Source organism: Dendropsophus ebraccatus, chromosome 15 (genome assembly GCF_027789765.1).
Source record: "Dendropsophus ebraccatus isolate aDenEbr1 chromosome 15, aDenEbr1.pat, whole genome shotgun sequence".
Lineage (NCBI taxonomy): Eukaryota > Metazoa > Chordata > Amphibia > Anura > Hylidae > Dendropsophus > Dendropsophus ebraccatus.
This window is the reverse complement of record NC_091468.1, coordinates 64,711,762-64,729,695: the sequence shown is the minus strand read 5'-3', so window position 1 is coordinate 64,729,695 and position 17,934 is coordinate 64,711,762. Positions and strand designations below refer to the sequence as shown.

Below are 17,934 nucleotides of genomic sequence, written 5' to 3'. Positions count from 1 at the left end.
TCCTCAGCTGTTGCAAAAGTATAACTCCCATCATGGCTGGACAGCCAAAGCTTTAGCTTTGGCTGTCCAGGTATGATGGGAGTTGTACTTTTGCAACAGCTGTTCCAGGTTCCCTACCCCTCCCCTAGGGTGATATCCAAACTCTCCAGCCACAGGCAATCAAATGCAGAACGTCTGGGTCTGACGAGCTTTGTGATATCAGCTACTGAGAAGAGTCTCAAACATGGAATTTTTTTTACAAACAAACAATATTCTATGTGCAATATATAGTAAATATTTGCTTTCTTACCCTAAACGGACCGCCGTCTCCATCGTCTAGTTCCAGGATATATCCTTCCACAGGGTTATGGGCAAATGGCGGCATCCTCCAGGCCAGGGTAACGCTGTTATTCCTGGTGCAGCACTTCTCCAGCTGCAGTAGTGGTACGGGGGGCACTGTAACAGGAACTGATTATAGATTAGTGTAACTCTGCCCTTCCTCCTATAAGCAGTTGTGTGTGGATATAGTAACATGGTTAGCATGGAGGGGGGACAAAAAAAGAGAATGACATTGATGGATTTTGCAATTTTTGATCATCTTACAGCTATGTTCACGCATCGTCATTTAAAGGGAACCTGTCACCCCCCGTGACGGGGTGAAGGCCGCCCGACCCCCCGCTAGAGCCCCGGATACTTACCCCATCTCGTCAAGTCCCGCTCCTGGAACCGATCCCGGGACAGAGATATCCCCGTCTGAATCCCGGCGTGGGCGCTGCATAGATGAGTCCGATGCCCATAGGGAATGGCTGCTCCATTCATTCTCTATGGGTGTCAGACTCATCTCAGCAGCGCACGCTCTGGACTTCAGACGGGGATATCTCCATCCCGGGACCGGTTCCAGGAGCGGGACTTTGTGAGAGGGATAAGTATCCGGGGCTCTAGCGGGGGGTCGGGTGGGGGTGACAGGCTCCCTTTAACAGCAAATAACTGCCGTTATTTTGTAACAACAGAAGTTATTCGCACAATAATACAATATAAAATAACAGCCGTTATTTGCCGTCCAATATGACGGTATGTGAACATAGTCTACATGTCAAGTAATAAAAAATGTTTTTTTTTATATACAATATTTTTTATATACACATTAACACAATGCACACAATGCACACAGTACGCATACACACAATACACATACACAAACAGCAGTTTCCTGACTGACTTATATTTCTTTCACATTATCGATGCTGAATCAGGCCATGTTCACACCTGGGAAGACAGCGGCCGTTCTGTGACACAGCCGTGTCATAGAACGGTCGCTGTCTGAGACGTTCAACTAAGCCGATACTACAGTACCAGCCAGGTTAACATCGCTTCTTTTTAATTGGAATATGGGCGCATTCGGGTGTGCCCGCACTCCAATTAGAGAAACAGATCGCTGATCTCAGGGAGACTAGCCAAATGGCTGGGTCCTTCCGGGAGGAATATCTGGCTAGTCTGGTGTTTTGAGACTCTTCAATGAGGCTTCACAGGCTCCTCTTTTGCATATTCATGTTTCCCAGGGGGCAATGCACCTAGGACTTCACTGCATTGAGCGCTTTCACTAGCAGCCGGCAGTGTTGTAGTTTGGCTGGTCTCCCTGAGATCAGCGATCTGTTTCTCTTATGGCTCTACTAGGCATTGCTCCCACCTAGCCAGAATCCTGCTCCACACTGATGAGGGGCAACACCCCGAAACAGCTGTCTGTGGATGGTTACCTGGCCTTGGTTTTTCCCTTGTCATTACATTGACTTACAGGGCCATTTAATATGGTGGTTTCCTTACAGGAGCCACCCCTTGGCTGGGTCCTTCCCGGAGGGATATCTTGCTAGTCCTGTGTTATGAGACTCTTTGATGAGGCTCCACGGGCTCTTCTTTTGCCCACTCCAATTAGCCATAGAAGATAATGTAAAGTACGTCCAGAACTGCACTTTACATTGTCTGCACAGTCCATTATAATGAATAGCAGCTGCACGAAATAGACATGTCAGTTTTCTGTGCGGCCGCATGGAATCCCGGCTGGAGTGTATACAGTATACATGTGATCGGCCGCTGTAATTAAACAATGGCCGTTGTTTTAAACCCAGTATTGAGGTCCGGAGTTTCAATCTAACCAGGATCGACTGCGTGTAATTTCCTCTGTAGTGCTGTGATACTTTACTATAAGGTTATGTTCACACACTTTTTTTAACCGTAAAAAATCCTCTGTTTTTATTAAATTTTATACAAATTAGTTAAAACAATTTGAAATTTTTTTGTATATTTTTTGGCATTTTTTAATGTATTTTTGTATTTCAATATTTCGCCCATTTTATTTAATTTTTTTTTTAACTAAAATCAGCCAAAAAAAGAAAAGCAGTGTATTATTTTATTTTATTTTTTTAAAGAACAGCCACTTTTTCAATGAAAACATTGGCTGTTCTTTTTAGCCTGGGCGGCATCGCATTGAAGTCAATGCAATGCTGCCTGTTTCATATTAATCTTCCATGCACACATGGATGCAGTCTGTTCATCCGTGGTGTGTATGCACATGAATGCTTAATTCATTTCCAGATACCCCCCGAATGGGCCGCATGGAAATAAATTTTCCTGCAGTCGTTCTTATACAGTGTGTGAAAATAGCCTAAACAGACTATGAAACAATGGCCTCATTTATTTATTTATTGGATCCATTATTTCTATTATTTGCTTCCATTTAGCATCGTCAGTGAATATTGGTGAATTCTTACTACATGTTACTGATTATGCGAAGGAGCGGGCATTCAGCACATTGAGGCACAGAGGTGAAAGTGCCCATGGAACCCTAGGCCCCGCCTTGTTGACACTATTTACAGCCCAAATAAATCAATTTCAAAACATCCGCACCATTCTCTCCTGAAATGGAAGTTCAGCATAGACAGTATAGACTCTATGCTGAGCTTACATTTCTGGAAGGGATGGCATGTCACCAGATGTTTTGACTAGGGACCTGACAGCAGCGGTGGAGCAGGCCAGGTAAGTACATATTACTGACATGTCCCCTGTAGCCCCAGCAGCATAGTTAAATTGTGTCACTGTCATTATAACTTTCTAAATCAACAGTTTGCAATTTACATTCATAATTTTTTTTAGTTATCATGGAAAACACACTTCCTGTTCTGACTTTTTTTCCCCCTTGAAATAGTCCAAACACAGGAAGTGTTTCAGGAGACTGAACCTGGATACAGTAAGTACAGCTGTTATATAGCTGCCTTCAGGAGACTGGACCTGGATATAGTAAGTATAGCCATATATAGCTGCCTTCAGGAGACTGGACCTGGATACAGTAAGTATAGCTGTTATATAGCTGCCTTAAGGAGATTTGACCTGGATACAGTAAAAATAGCTGTTATATGGCAGGCTTCAGGAGACTGGACCTGGATACAGTAAGTATAGCTGTTATATAGCTGCCTTCCGGAGACTGGACCTGGATATAGTAAGTATAGCTGTTATATAGCTGCCTTCAGGAGATTCGACCTGGATACAGTAAGAATAGCTGTTATATAGCTGCCTTCAGGAGACTGGACCTGGATACAGTAAGTATAGCTGTTATATAGCTGCCTTCAGGAGATTCGACCTGGACACAGTAAGTATAGCTGTTATATAGCTGCCTTCAGGAGACTGGACCTGGATACAGTAAGTATAGCTGTTATATAGCTGCCTTCAGGAGACTGGACCTGGATACAGTAAGTATAGCTGTTATATAGCTGCCTTTAGGAGATTCGACCTGGATACAGTAAGAATAGCTGTTATATAGCTGCCTTCAGGAGATTCGACCTGGACACAGTAAGTATAGCTGTTATATAGCTGCCTTCAGGAGACTGGACCTGGATACAGTAAGTATAGCTGTTATATAGCTGCCTTCAGGAGATTCGACCTGGATACAGTAAGAATAGCTGTTATATGGCAGCCTTCAGGAGACTGGACCTGGATACAGTAAGTATAGCTGTTATATAGCTGCCTTCAGGAGACTGGACCTGGATACAGTAAGTATAGCTGTTATATAGCTGCCTTCAGGAGATTCGACCTGGATACAGTAAGAATAGCTGTTATATGGCAGCCTTCAGGAGACTGGACCTGGATGCAGTAAGTATAGCTGTTATATAGCTGCCTTCAAGAGACTGGACCTGGATACAGTAAGTATAGCTGTTATATAGCTGCCTTTAAGAGACTGGACCTGGATACAGTAAGTATAGCTGTTATATAGCTGCCTTCAGGAGACTGGACCTGGATACAGTAAGTATAGCTGTTATATAGCAGCCTTCAGGAGACTGAACCTGGATTTCTGGTAAATATAGCTGTTATATAGCTGCCTTCAGGAGACTGAACCTGGATTTCTGGTAAGTATAGCTTTATTTTACAGCATGATAAAATAAATAATGAATGTATATTGCAAAATTGCTTTATATTTATATTTTGAAAGTTATAACGACAAGGACACTTTAAACCTAATTTTTACACCAGACAACCCCTTTAATATGTGACAAATTCCCTTTAAGATACTTCAGCAGCAACCGTCTTTCTTATTTTCAAGTAGCAACAGATTTTTTTTCCTACATAGTAAAGAGAAAAAAAAAACAAATAACGGAACACACCAAAGCACATGATAAAGAAGTTGTTGAATTTTCTGACAATGTTACTTAAAGGTGGAACCTCACTTTAACATCTGAAAGTACTGACAGCATGACATAAATTCTGCCGGCTTCCCCTTTGTACAGATTTTAGTCTTTTGGAGGAGAAAAGCCTTCCTGTCTTCTGAAGGTGATAAGATTTGAAGTCAGGACAAAAAAAAAAATATATCGGTTCACACCAGATCTATATATAGTAAAATGTCGGCAACGTTCTCGGAGCCTCGGTTTAACGTGTCAATCATCTGATATTTTCAGTTCACCGAAACGTCTCGCCAGTAAGGCACCAGTGTTCATTAAATGATAACAGTCTCTCGCCACAGGTTTCCACATTCCCATCTCGCTCGTACACAGTGAAAAGCACACAGCAAATAAGAACTGGGAGCTCACCCTTACATTTCATCTGAATGAAATCCAGCTGGTGGATGGCCTGCAGCAGAGGGTCGCTGTCCAGCGTCAGGTCAAACTCCGGAGAGACTTTTGGTTCCAGCGCGCCTTTAACCCACTGCTCTTGGGAGCCTTGAACGCGCTTTATCAAGGCATCGGAAATCTTTACAACATGAAAAGGTAGAAGAGAACATAGAACGGTTTTCATAACAGTTATTTAGGTGCTTTGTACATGCACAACAAGTCAATAGGAAATCCGCCCATTGTCAAAATGGAGGTGAATTGAATGGTTATGAACTTGCTCATTTTTGTTTTAATTTTTTAAAACATTTTTCTAATGCTTAAAAAGGATATGGGTGTAAGACTGCATTCATATGAAGTTGTGAAGGCAGCCCATTGCTTTCTATTGGGCTATTCAGAAGTTCTGTGATTTCACGGATCTGTGATCCGTGCCGTTAAAAAATAGGACATGTCATTACTCAGAACGGATGCACGGAAAGGATTCCCAATAGAAATCAATGAGATCTGTGCTTTTCACGTATGTACACAGATGTGATGTAATCAATGTAATTTAAAATGCTTTAAAACAGATCCGTGAAAAAAACGGACACGGATGTGAAATGGATGCAAGTTGACTGTTTTGCACGGATCACAGAGGTAGCTAGCAGACCACAACCCGGACCAGGAAAAACAGTGAACGTGTGAATGCAGCCTAACTATAGCATGCGCTAGTCCGATCGTTTGGAATTTGAACACTGGTGGCTGAAGAAGTTGGATGCAGCCCTAGGAAGCCCTGGTGAATACAGCCATAGGCCATAGATTGTATCCATGTTTTCCAGGACTCCCTAGGGCTGCATCCAACTTCTTTAGCTACCAGTAATCAAATGCCAAACAATTAGACTTGAGCATGCTGCATTTGTGCTCATCTCTAGTGATATACTCACAATGTTTGAAAGGGTACTCCAGCGAAAAAAAAAAGTTCTTTTATAAATCAGCTGGTTTCAGAAAGTTATATAGATTTTTTATTTACTTTTATTTAAAAATATCCAGCCTTCTGCTGTATGTCGTGCAGGAAGTGGTGTATTCTCTCCAGTCTGATATACTGCTCTCTGCTGCCACCTCTGTCCGTATCAGGAACTGTCCAGAGCAGTAGCAAATACCCATAGAAAAACTCTCCCGCTGTGGACAGTTCCTGACATGGAGAATGTATTTTTTATTGGCCGTGTCATGTCATGTCATGTCATTGAATTTAGACTTGAGTGACCTCCGGGAGGATTGGCGGCGGCCCAGATGAATCGCGCTTGCGCAGGAAGCAACCCGTCCCGGACAGGACATCTTCCCTGCGCAGCCACGGTACATAGAGCCCACTATGCATATATGAATATGGGAATCGGTGGTGCTCGGGGCCGGAGGGTGCCTGTTGAGAGAGTGTGGATGATGAGAGTGTACATGGTGGGAGTATGGATGATGTGAGTGTGCATGGTGGGAGTGTGCATGGTGTGGATGATGAGTGTGCATGGTGTGGATGATGAGAGTGTGCATGGTGGGAGTGTGCATGGTGTGGATGATGAGAGTGTGCATGGTGGGAGTGTGCATGGTGGGAGTGTGCATGTTGTGGATGATGAGAGTGTGCATGGTGGGAGTGTGCATGGTGTGGATGATGAGAGTGTGGAGGATTAGAGTGTGCATAGTGAAGACCGGGAACATAGACAGATAATGTAAACTGTTTGGGCAAAGGCTGCATGGGCATCGCTAACAATGTCCGTGCAGCCCTTGCGAAATGACTATCGGGCTGTGTAATAGAAAACGAGTTTCACAGTATCGATCGGGCCGTCATGGGCCTGTGTAATAGCACCCTAACGCCTGAATTATGATAAATCAGGCCATGCCTCCTCCCCGCCTTGCTGGGTCTCAGTCGGCAGTAAAAATCTGCAACAAATCTTCCCCATTTGAAAGTTTCCCTAGACAACAATAAATTTACATTTTTCACAAGTCTTCAGTTCTATCTCGTCTACAACCCTTAAGATGCTTCAAAAATCTTAATAGGATTGAGGAAATGAATCCACTTAGGTCCCACTGTCTTACAAATCCTTGTCTCCATTTCTTACACTATGACCTGACTTGTCCTTTGTGCATGTCTCCGGCTTATGAATCAGAGAACATGATACTGTCTATATCTTGTATTTCATGTGTTATTTACTTTCTTGGCCCATGTGGCTGCCTGTCTACAGCTTGAACACATGGTGTTTGGGTATAGCTCCGATTACATTACTGTAGAGCAGATTTAACCAGCACATGGGCTGATGAACGGGAAGATGCCGAAAGCCCTTAGACATTGAGATTTGTGCCTCCGATGGCCTGGATGACCTGGATGAAAACTTTTGACATGTCTCTAGTTTTTTACAACGACAGGTACACTTTAAGTGGTGTGAGAACTATTTAGCATTTCCTTTCTTCCTACAATTCCCAGTGGAGCAGAAATGGTCTTAAAGTCTCCACACGTCTTTATGGTGGACTCTCCTTAAGAAGAACTAATATCCATTTGACCCATGTCGATAGTTCTCCCTCTAGCCAGCCAACACCCTGCTCTGCACTGAAGAATGGTAACAAGCCCGAAACAGCTGTCTGGAAATGGGATGTCTTTCCTTTCAGAAAGATTGCTTGGCACTGATCTCCAATCAATGTTCTAAGACTCCTAGATGGTGTAAAACACTGACTTGAAGGGACACCACTTTGCCTAAGTGGTATGAGAGTTTTTGACATATCCTTTCTTCCCTTAAAGCGACTCTGTACTCACAATCTGACCCCCCAAACCACTTGTACCATTAGATAGCGGCTTTTAATCCAAGATCTGTCCTGGGGTCCGTTTTGCAGGTGATGCAGTTATTGTCCTAAAAAACATCTTATAAACTTGCAGCCCTGTGTCAAATTGGCGTGGCCTAGAATGTCTGTGCCCAAAGCCTGCACTGCCCCTCCATCTCCTTGCCGCCCTCTTCACTATAAGGAACTCATCAGGCAAGATTTCTCCTATTCATCATCTGTGTAAACACTGCACATGTGTTGGATCATTAAAGGGGTTGTCCAGCGAAAATCTTTTTCTTTCAAATCAACTGGTGTCAGAAAGTTATATAGATTAGTGATTTACTTCTATTAAAAAATCTCAAGTCTTCCCATACTTATCAGCTGCTGTATGTCATGCAGGAACTGTCCAGAGCAGGAGGGGATTCATAGAAAACCAAGACAGAGTTCCTGTCTCAGCCAGAGATGGCAGCAGAGAGCACTGTGTCAGACTGAAACTAAAACAACATTTCCTGCAGGACATACAGCAGCTAATAAGTATGGGAAGGCTTGAGATTTTTTAATAGAAGTAAATTACAAATCTATATAACTTTCTGACACCAGTTGATTTGAAAGAAAAAGATTTTCACTGGACAACCCCTTTGAGGCACATGTGCAGTGTTCAGACAGGTGATGAATAGGAGAAATTCTACCTGGGGTGTTCCTAATGATAAGGAGGGCGGGGAGGAGGGATGGAGGGGTGTTGCAAACCTAGGGCACAGACAATCTAGGCCACACCAATATGACACAGGGCTGCAAGTTTAAAAGTTGTTTTTTAGGACAATAACTGCATCACCTGCCAAACAGACCCCAGGACAGATCTTGGATTAAAAGAAGTTGGGGGGGGGGGGGGGGGGGGAGATTGCGAGTACAGAGTCGCCTTAAATTCATAATAAAGTGTAATAAGTCATGTAAGCCAGCTTTATTGGCCCAAATCCTGGCAGATTTGCAACAGTAAGGCCTTATTCTGTAAACGTATCTGTAATTGAGGATAAATTTAGGGCACACTGATTTCTATTGGGCTAATCACACTGTCCATAGTTTGTAATCTGTAGACGTCTATGGAAGTTTCTGTTATTTATGCGGATTTCTCTTTTTTTTTTTTACTTATGGAAAAAACATCTGTAACAAGAAAAAAGAACACCTGAATTTAACTATAACCTTTCATTTTTTTTTGGGGGGGGGGGTTCCACAAAAAAAAAAAAAAAAGATTATGGATGCACAACGGAGGAAATTTTTGCAGATTGCGGACATCGGGGGAGATTTATCAAACATGGTGTAAAGTGAAACTGGCTCAGTCGCCCCTAGCAACCAATCAGATTCCACCTTTCATTTTCCAAAGAGTCTGTGAGGAATGGAAGGTGGAATCTGATTGGTTGCTAGGGGCAACTGAGCCAGTCTCACTTTACACCATGTTTGATAAATCTCCCCCATCATGTTCAGGCTTCCAGCATTTGCATATAGTCAATAACAGGGCAGACATCTGTGACATAGTAACAAGAAGCAATGACACACACATCAGTGCAGTCCTCTGTATGGCGTGTAATAGAGCGCATGCTTGTACCTGTAGAAAGCCGGAGGGATCATTCTCTTTGATTACTTCCAGGCAATATTCCATTAGTCCCGTTGACTGGCGCAGTTTCAATGTACAGTGATTTATCTGGTCCCATACAACCTGCAAATAAAGCTGCACATTTTAGATAATCCCCTTAGGCAAGGATTAGGCTATCTCTCCGATGTGGCTATACGGTTACAGTTTGCCGTCTTAGGAGAAACTTGTTTCACTGTCACATGGCTGTCGGCGACTAAGCAAGCCATGGTTTGTGATTTAACGTGTACCGCGCACCCTTAGCACCAAGGACCTTTCCTCTCCTTGTCTGGACAGTGACATGAGGCAGGTTGTACTGTTAGGATTCATCACGTGCCAGGTCTGAGGCTATGTTCACACTATGGGCAAGATTTATCACATAAAACTGGCTCAGTTGCCCCTAGCAACCAATCAGATTCCACTTTTCATTCCTCACAGACTCTTTGAAAAATGAAAGGTGGAATCTGATTGGTTGCTAGGGGCAACTGAGACAATTCTACTTTATACCAGTTTGATAAATGTCCCCCTGTCTTTAGTTTTTTTGAAAAAAAAAATAATAATTTTTTTTTTTTTTTTAAATGTCAATGATTCCCATTAAAGACTATGCAAACAACGGTCGTCTGTTCACACAATGTATAGAATAACGTCCATTGTTCGCAGCGGCCGTCAAATTAATTTTCATGACTTTGGTCACACGTAGTCTTTTGGTCAGTATTTTTTTAGCCAAGATCACGAATGGAACTGGGAAAATGATAATGGAAAGATTTACAGTTTCTATGTTTTCAACCCACTATCGGTTGAAAAAGACAGAGGGAAATACCATGTGTGAACACAGCCAAATTATGCAAATCTCCCCATTCTAGTTTTTCTCTCTCAGTTCCACTCCTGATTTTGGCTCCAAATACTGACAGAAATACTGCCCAAAATATTATGTGTGAACATAGCCTAAAAATATAAATATTTCCCAACAATCATAGCATGAAAGCAATATATCCTGTTATAGGAACAGAACTAATATTATAATGACTAACGTCCCTATTACACGGGACGATTATCGTGCAGGAAATCGTTATATTGTTAGAATTCAAACGATAATCGTCCTGTGTAATTGCAGGCAACGATCGAAAAAAAATTTTGTGTCATTGATCGTTTTTTAGATCTGATCCTTAAATCATCACTTATCATTTGCTAATTGTTCGCTCATCGCTCACTGTTCCACATTCATTCACGAATCATTCAGCGTAATTCCAAATCGTTCCATTACTTGCTGGGATCAGATGGAGTAAATGATCGTAGTAACCATTGTTTTAACGATCATAACTAACAGCTATCGTTCTGTGTAATATGGTGAACGATTCCAGGTTAAAGATAAACAATTTTGTTTGTGATCGTTTATCGTTAGTTGTTAATCGTTAAAAATCGCTTTGTCTAATTGTACCCTAAGTGTCCTATTAGACAAATCGATTTTTAACTAGAAGCGATTAACGATAAACGATCACAAATGAGATTGTTTAACGTTAACCTGAAATCGTTCACCATATTACACAATAGTCGTTAGTTCACGATAAAACGATATCGGCATTAGCTATGATCATTACAGACATTGTAACTACGATCGTTTTCACCATCTGATCCCAGCAAAAGAAGGAACAATGTGCAATTACACTGAACGATTAGCGAACGAATGTGGAATTACAGCGAACAATTAACAATGATTTTAGGGTCAAATCCAAATCAACGATCAACGACACATGAACGATTTTTCGATCGCTACCTGCAATTACACAGGACGATTATTGTTTAAATTCGAACACTATAAAGATTTTCCGCACGATAATCGTCCCGTGTAATAGGGCTATATTTTTCTCCGTTTCACGGCCTTTTTTGTTTTGTTTTTGGGGGCATCCATCCTTTGGTGCTAAAGAATCCCGTTGTGTGAACATAGCCTGATTTTCTTGCCCTTTTTTTCAAAGCTTTTTATCTCGCTCCTCACCTTGAATTTATGTTCTCGTTCCTTTGTGACTTTGGTGAGTAACTTTGCCTTCTGACGATTTAACGCATCCACCAGAGCATCACATTGAGCAACCAGGCAGGCTTCATACTCCAGTCCATTTTCCTAAAATAAAAAGTCAATTGCGTGTCAGGTGTTAACTAAACCGAAACCGGAAAAAAAAAAGATTTCAAATTAAACATGAATATTGTTCTGAGCTATTACTGTAGCTGCCTAGTTGGACTTTATTACCAAACCACTGACTAAGGACGCCTTTACACACAGAGATTTATCTGACAGATTTTTGAAGCCAAAGCCAGGAACAGACTATAGACAGGGAACAGTTCATAAAGAAAAGATTGAGATTTCTCCTCTTTTTAAATCCATTCCTGGCTTTGGCTTCAAAAATCTGTCAGATAAATCTCTCTGTGTAAACGCACCATTATAAAGATCTAACTAGATTCTTGTTGGGCACAAGATAGGCCAGGAAGGGCTAGGTGCTATAACAGCAACTAACATTGTGCACATCAATGGGTAACTTTTTATCATTAAAATAGGTGTCACTTGCAATGCTGGGATATGATAGTTGTCATAGATTGTCTAGATGTCTCCTTAAAGGGGAACTCCGGAGACATTTTTTCTTTTTCAAATTAAGTGGTGTAAGAAAGTCATATAGATATGTAATTTACTTCCAATCTTCCAGTACTTATCAGCTACTGTATGTCTTGCAGGAAGTGCTGTATTCCAGTCTGACACAGTGCTCTCTGCTGCCACCTCTGTCCATGTCAGGAACTGTCCAGAGCAGCTGAAAATCCCCATAGAAAACCTCTCCTGCTCTGGACAGTTCCTGACATGGACAGAGGTGGCAGCAGAGAGCACTGTGTCAGACTGGAAAGAATACACCACTTCCTGCAGGACATACAGCAGCTGATAAGTACTGGAAGACTTGGAATTTTTTTTTTTATAGAAGTAAATTACAAATCTTTGGAACTTTCTAACACTAGTTCATTTGAAAGAAAAAAAATTTGGTGAACAACCCCTTTACATATAACATTTTAAAGCAGGTAATGTTTTGTTTTCTGATAAGTACTGGAAGACTGGAGATTTTTTTTTTATGGAAGTAAATTACAAATCTCTGGAACAAGTTTGAAAGAATTTGAAAGATTTATTTATTTTTTTTTTTGCTGAACTACCCCTTTATGGAAACCCACTTTGTCCATCTCTACTAATGACGGCCTTATGGTCCACAGACCCCTGTTCTGGAGGAGGGTGCAGGTAAGCCACACCCTTTTGGCGAAGTTTGGTAAAAATTCTACTCAGACCTGTGTTATATGTGACAAAATGTGACACTTTTCACTGATCTACGCCAGGTGCAGAGCTTGTCCTTGCAGTTTTTAGAAGGGAGAGCAGCGGCAGCCTTCCCTCTCACTGAGCGGTGTGTCCTGTCTATGTCTCCAGGCACTTATATAAGGAACTGAAGGGTAATACCTGGATTTGTTGCAGGATGTTCTTTAGCTGAACCAAGAATTCTTTGGCTTCCTTTGCTTTATCAGAAACTCCACTCAAAGCCTGAGAAAGCTGGGCCTGTAGAAAAAGATAAAATAACAGATACCAGATGTGACCATCATTTCCATCTATTAGTATTCCGGGAAGTGTTACGGCTTGATTGCTATGCCCTGCATGTCATTCTCTATTCTCAGCTCTAAGCATACACAATGTCACCGCCTCAATAGAAAGAGATACATCCGCTCACCCTAAGTGGAATCAAACACTACCTGGTTGTCTTTACAGTTCAGAGCCGGAAGACCTCCTATGGGAATGAAGAGAATGCTTACAGAGCCTATCAAGGCCTTCTAGAGGGATGATTACTTCTTCTTATTGGAACAATCGCCTACTTATTTCTGGCATTTCTAGGGTCCGGATTCACTATTGCAACCGCAGCAGAATTATGGCGGGATAGCACCAACAACCGTGTTATTTGACTTCTGCCACAATCACTAGGCCTTTTCAACCCTTTTCCCCCTAAGGTCTGAATAGGGGATGTGGTCTATGTAAAGGGGCGTGGCTTTGAGTGACGTGGGTGTGGCTTTGGCTGACATGGGTGTGGCTTCGGGTGATATGGGTGTGGCTTTGTGTTTATTTTTGGGCTTATTTTTAATCTCTTAATAACTTTATAGATATATTAATTCCATATAATACATAATATATAAAATATTTTATTAGTATTGGAGATTTTCCTTTAAGACACAGTAATTTGGTAGCAATTAGAGACGAGCGAACCGGTCCACCCGAACCTGAACGTTCGGCATTTGATTAGCGGTGGCTGCTGAAGTTGGATAAAGCCCTAAGGCTATGTGGAAATCATGAATATAGTCATTGGCTGTATCCATGTTTTCCAGACAACCTTAGAGCTTTATCCAAGTTCAGCAGCCCCGGCTAATCAAATGCCGAACGTTCGGGTTCAGATGGACTCGAACCCGAACCCGGTTCGCTCATCTCTAGTAGCAATACATTTTTTTCTCTAGCTGGTTAAAGGGTTATTTCCAGTGCAGAAAGTATTGGCCTATAGGACAAAGCTTTTTTATTGTGGGCCTGGCCTGATATTCTGCCCAGATGGCAAGATTCCCGGTGGGCCGGTCACAGGGTTCATAGAAGGCCACCTAGCCATTTTATGGTCAGATCACCCTCCAATGCTAGCACACAAGACCCTAGAATAATGGTACGTCTACACGGAACGATTATCGTTTGAATTTTCGCAATAACAATCGCATTTGAGCAATAATCGGCTCGTGTAAACAAAGCGAACGATCAAGCGTCGAGCAAAATAAATCGTTCATTGTGATCTTTCAACATATTCTCAAATTGTCATTGGTTGCTCGCTAAAAATTCGCAGATCGCTTTGTGTAAACAGTCTTTCAAAGATTCACCCTATGTGTGAGATGGGCTTAAGCGATCTTAAAAACAATCGCAATAACGATTTTTCACAGTATCTGTGACAAGATGCTGGGAGCGGGGGAACAGTACAGATATGCACCGCGCTGCAATGACAGTGCCGAGCGGCTGATTTATTACAGTGCGATGGATATGCATACAGTTCCCCACTCCCAGCATCTTGTCACACTTGGGGGAGTAAAGGTACTCTATGTCCATGTTTTGTGCGGAACACAAGATGTGTGAATACGGCCTTAGAGTTTCCCTGCTGTGACCTGTAGTTCTCTGACCCTTTGCTTGTTCTCTGACTTCCCTGTTTTATTGGTCGTCATCTGAGGAATGAGTGTTTGCTTGTTTTTTGGGTGATTTTCGGACAATTACATTGCTAGGAATACTCATTCACCCCATAATCATCTTGTGTAAAAGGGCCTTAAAGTGCTATTCCCATTTTGACTATATAGTTTAACTTGATGCGAAGTATAATATCTGCTTCCAGCAGGTGTAGATTTGTATTATGATTTACGACTGCGAGTAGGCGTAAATCATGATAGATTAGGCGCAGGAGGAAGCCACGCCTATTCCCCGCCTTGCCGTACCTGGCACCAGGGAGAAGGAGCGAATCTGCGCCATCTCCTTGGCATATGCCCTGGCCGCAGCCTTCATAAATCTACCTAAAAGGCAGTACTGGGTAATTTATATACACTATGGGGGATATTTATCAAACATGGTGTAAAGTAGAATTGGCTCAGTTGCCCCTAGCAACCAATCAGATTCCACCTTTCATTTTCCAAAGAGTCTGTGAGGAATGAAATGTGGAATCTGATTGGTTGCTAGGGGCAACTGAGCCAGTTTCACTTTACACCATGTTTGATAAATATCCCCCAATATCTATATACGTATATCAGCCAGACTGCTGCTTTTAGAGCAGAGTGGTGGTTGGTAAGCTAGAAAATGAACTGTCAACAAGGAGAGGAAAAGAGTGCAAATATTAGGAGTAGGAGGCAAGTTTGGTAAATGAATTTGCAAAAATATTGACGTGCCCTAGAATTTTTGTTACATAGAGGCAAAGCACTATGGCGGAGATTTATCAAACTGGTGTAAAGTAGAATTGGCTCAGTTGCCCCTAGCAACTATTCAGATTCCATTTTTCATACTTTTTTTAATACGAGAGTTCTGATTGAGAGAATCTGATTGGTTGCTAGGGGCAACTGAGACAATTCTACTTTACACCATGTTTGATAAATCCCCCGTTTCCCATTTTATTAATGGAATCACCTGGACTATTAAATATAATGACATTGTTGTAAATTAAAATTCATTCCTTCTCTTCTATTCCTCTTTTCCCTTCTCTTCTCCATTTCCATATGGTTTCTTCCTCTTTATTTCTCCACTTCATCAACTATTTATCTGCAAGTCCTTCCCCTCCCACCTTATCTCCGAGATGAGAGAACCTCAAGAACGATCAGGTTCATCTGATCCCGAACGCTGCCTCAATATCTCCCAGTATAATGATAAGGCAAATATGATACTAATAAAAATGCAAAAAAGATACCCCATAGGTGAAAAATTAAAGCAACTCTGTACCCACAATCTGACCCCTCCCCCCCCAAACCACTTGTACCCTCGGATAGCTGCTTTTAATCCAAGATCTGTCCTGCAGTCTGTTTGGCAGGGGATGCAGTTATTGTTCTAAAAAACAACTTTTAAACTTGCAGCCCCGTGCCAAACGACCGTGACCTCGAGTGTCTGTGCATTGGACTGGCACAACCTATCTGTCCCTCCTCCCCGCCCTCCTCATCATTAGGAATGCTCCAGGCAGATTGCCTACTATTCATCAGCTGTGTGAAATACTGGACATGGGCTGGATTGTTAAGGCACCTGTGCAATGTTCAGACAGGAGAAACTGTTCTAGGAGCATTTCTTATGATGAAGAGGGTGGGGGGAGGGACGGAGAGGTGGTGCAAGGTTGGAGCACACACACTCTAGGCCACGCCATAGGGCACGGGGCTGCAAGTTTTAAAGTTGTTTTTTTAGGACGATAACTGCATCATTTGCTAAACAAACCCAGGGACATATCTTGGATTAAAAGCAGCTATCTGAAGGTACAAGCGGTTTGGGGGGGGGGGGGGGGTCAGATTGTGGGTACAGAGTCACTTTAAAAGCGCTCTAAGTGTCACAATAGGCCGTAGTAATCACAACTATTAGCAAAACAATTTTTAAAAAACAGTGAAACATTAGAAAAGCTATATAAACTGTATATCGCTGTACTCAGACTGATCCAATAAATATACAATGTCCTTTTTACCATAAAGTGCATTACCTAAACCCAGCCCCCACCCCCCACCCCCAAAATTTGCATTTTTTTTTATCCAAATTTCACCCCATAAATGATATTTTGGGGTTTCGTCATTCATTTTATGGTAGATTGAAAGGGCCATTAAAAAATACACCTGTTCCTGAAAAAAACAACAAGCCTCTGTAGATGGAAAAGTAAAAGAGTTACAGCTCTTAGTTGGTGAGGAGGAAAAAAATGAAAACGCAAAACTGAAAATTGGCGCGGTCCTTAAGGTCATTTTTTGCTCTGTCATTAAGGGGTTAAAAAATGATAAGGTCATAACAATTTGGGTGGTTGTTTTACTGGTGTTAGCTGAAAACAAATCACAAATTCAGCAAATCGATATACTCCACCTCTAGCAGGTCACACATCGATTTGCTGGTTTCCATTTGCTTACGTATATAATACAGAATATTTAGCCGCTACACAAAAAGAATCTCCAGTATCACATATCCGTATCCTCGCTCGCTATTGTTTTATCTGGCTGTATTTATAAATCATTGGACTTAGCGGTAATGCACGGGTAAGTGCTCACTAAGTAGGTTTTATGATCAGTCCTACAGACCACACAACAAGCTCTTTTTTTAATTACGCACATTTCCAGCATATTGATTTCCCGCCGTACTGTACTGCAGCAACAGTCTGCAGGTTTTCCCAAGGTAACAGGAGACGCAATGAATGAGATCATGGAATCTGAAATGAAGGGTCACATGACTTCCTCATAAGCCGGCCATTCATTCCGCACCTACGACTTACAGGCTCCTGGCATTTAAAGCTGCAGTCCCCAGACATGTGCGTAGGATCGGCAAGTAGGAAGCCAGGAGTATAATAAGGGGCTAGGCGTATGTCTTATACTATTGGCTGCGGCTACAACACAGAAGAGATATTTCATGAATACCTTATTTGACATTTTTACTAGAGATGAGCGAAGCAGACGAAAATTTGACCGCGAGTGTTGGGAATTTTGGGTCAAATTCGTTCATAATCGTGAATCGAATTTTAATTATATTAATAAAACAGCCAAACTATAGTAGCTACAATGGTAATTCGGTAGACACAGCTAGCCGGCACAGCAGGCCATATAGACGCCTCGTCAAGGAAGCTGGATCAGGTAGGAGTTAGCACACTGTGTCAGGACGTCCGCGGCGGTGCAGAGAGGGAGAGGTAGAAAATGATGAACAAGAAGCAGAAGAACAACTCTAGC

At 42.1% G+C, this 17,934-nt stretch overlaps 1 protein-coding gene across 11 annotated transcripts in view; it reads right to left on the bottom strand.

Moving 5' to 3' along the window:
• Positions 1–17,934, bottom strand: part of TRIM67 (tripartite motif containing 67) — a 54,210-nt gene that overhangs the window by 14,690 nt on the left and 21,586 nt on the right. For 4 of the 11 annotated variants that reach the window (XM_069955619.1, XM_069955620.1, XM_069955621.1 and 1 more), the window contains exons 2-6: positions 12,953–13,048; positions 11,468–11,590; positions 9,451–9,561; positions 5,058–5,211; positions 290–447 (exon numbers count right to left, since the gene is read on the bottom strand). In XM_069955619.1, the coding sequence (XP_069811720.1) occupies positions 290–447; positions 5,058–5,211; positions 9,451–9,561; positions 11,468–11,590; positions 12,953–13,048 (642 nt within the window). Of the gene's footprint in view, positions 1–289; positions 448–5,051; positions 5,212–9,450; positions 9,562–11,467; positions 11,591–12,952; positions 13,049–17,934 lie in introns of all 11 variants that reach the window. The other 7 variants (XM_069955623.1, XM_069955626.1, XM_069955628.1 and 4 more) reach the window with 5 other exon arrangements.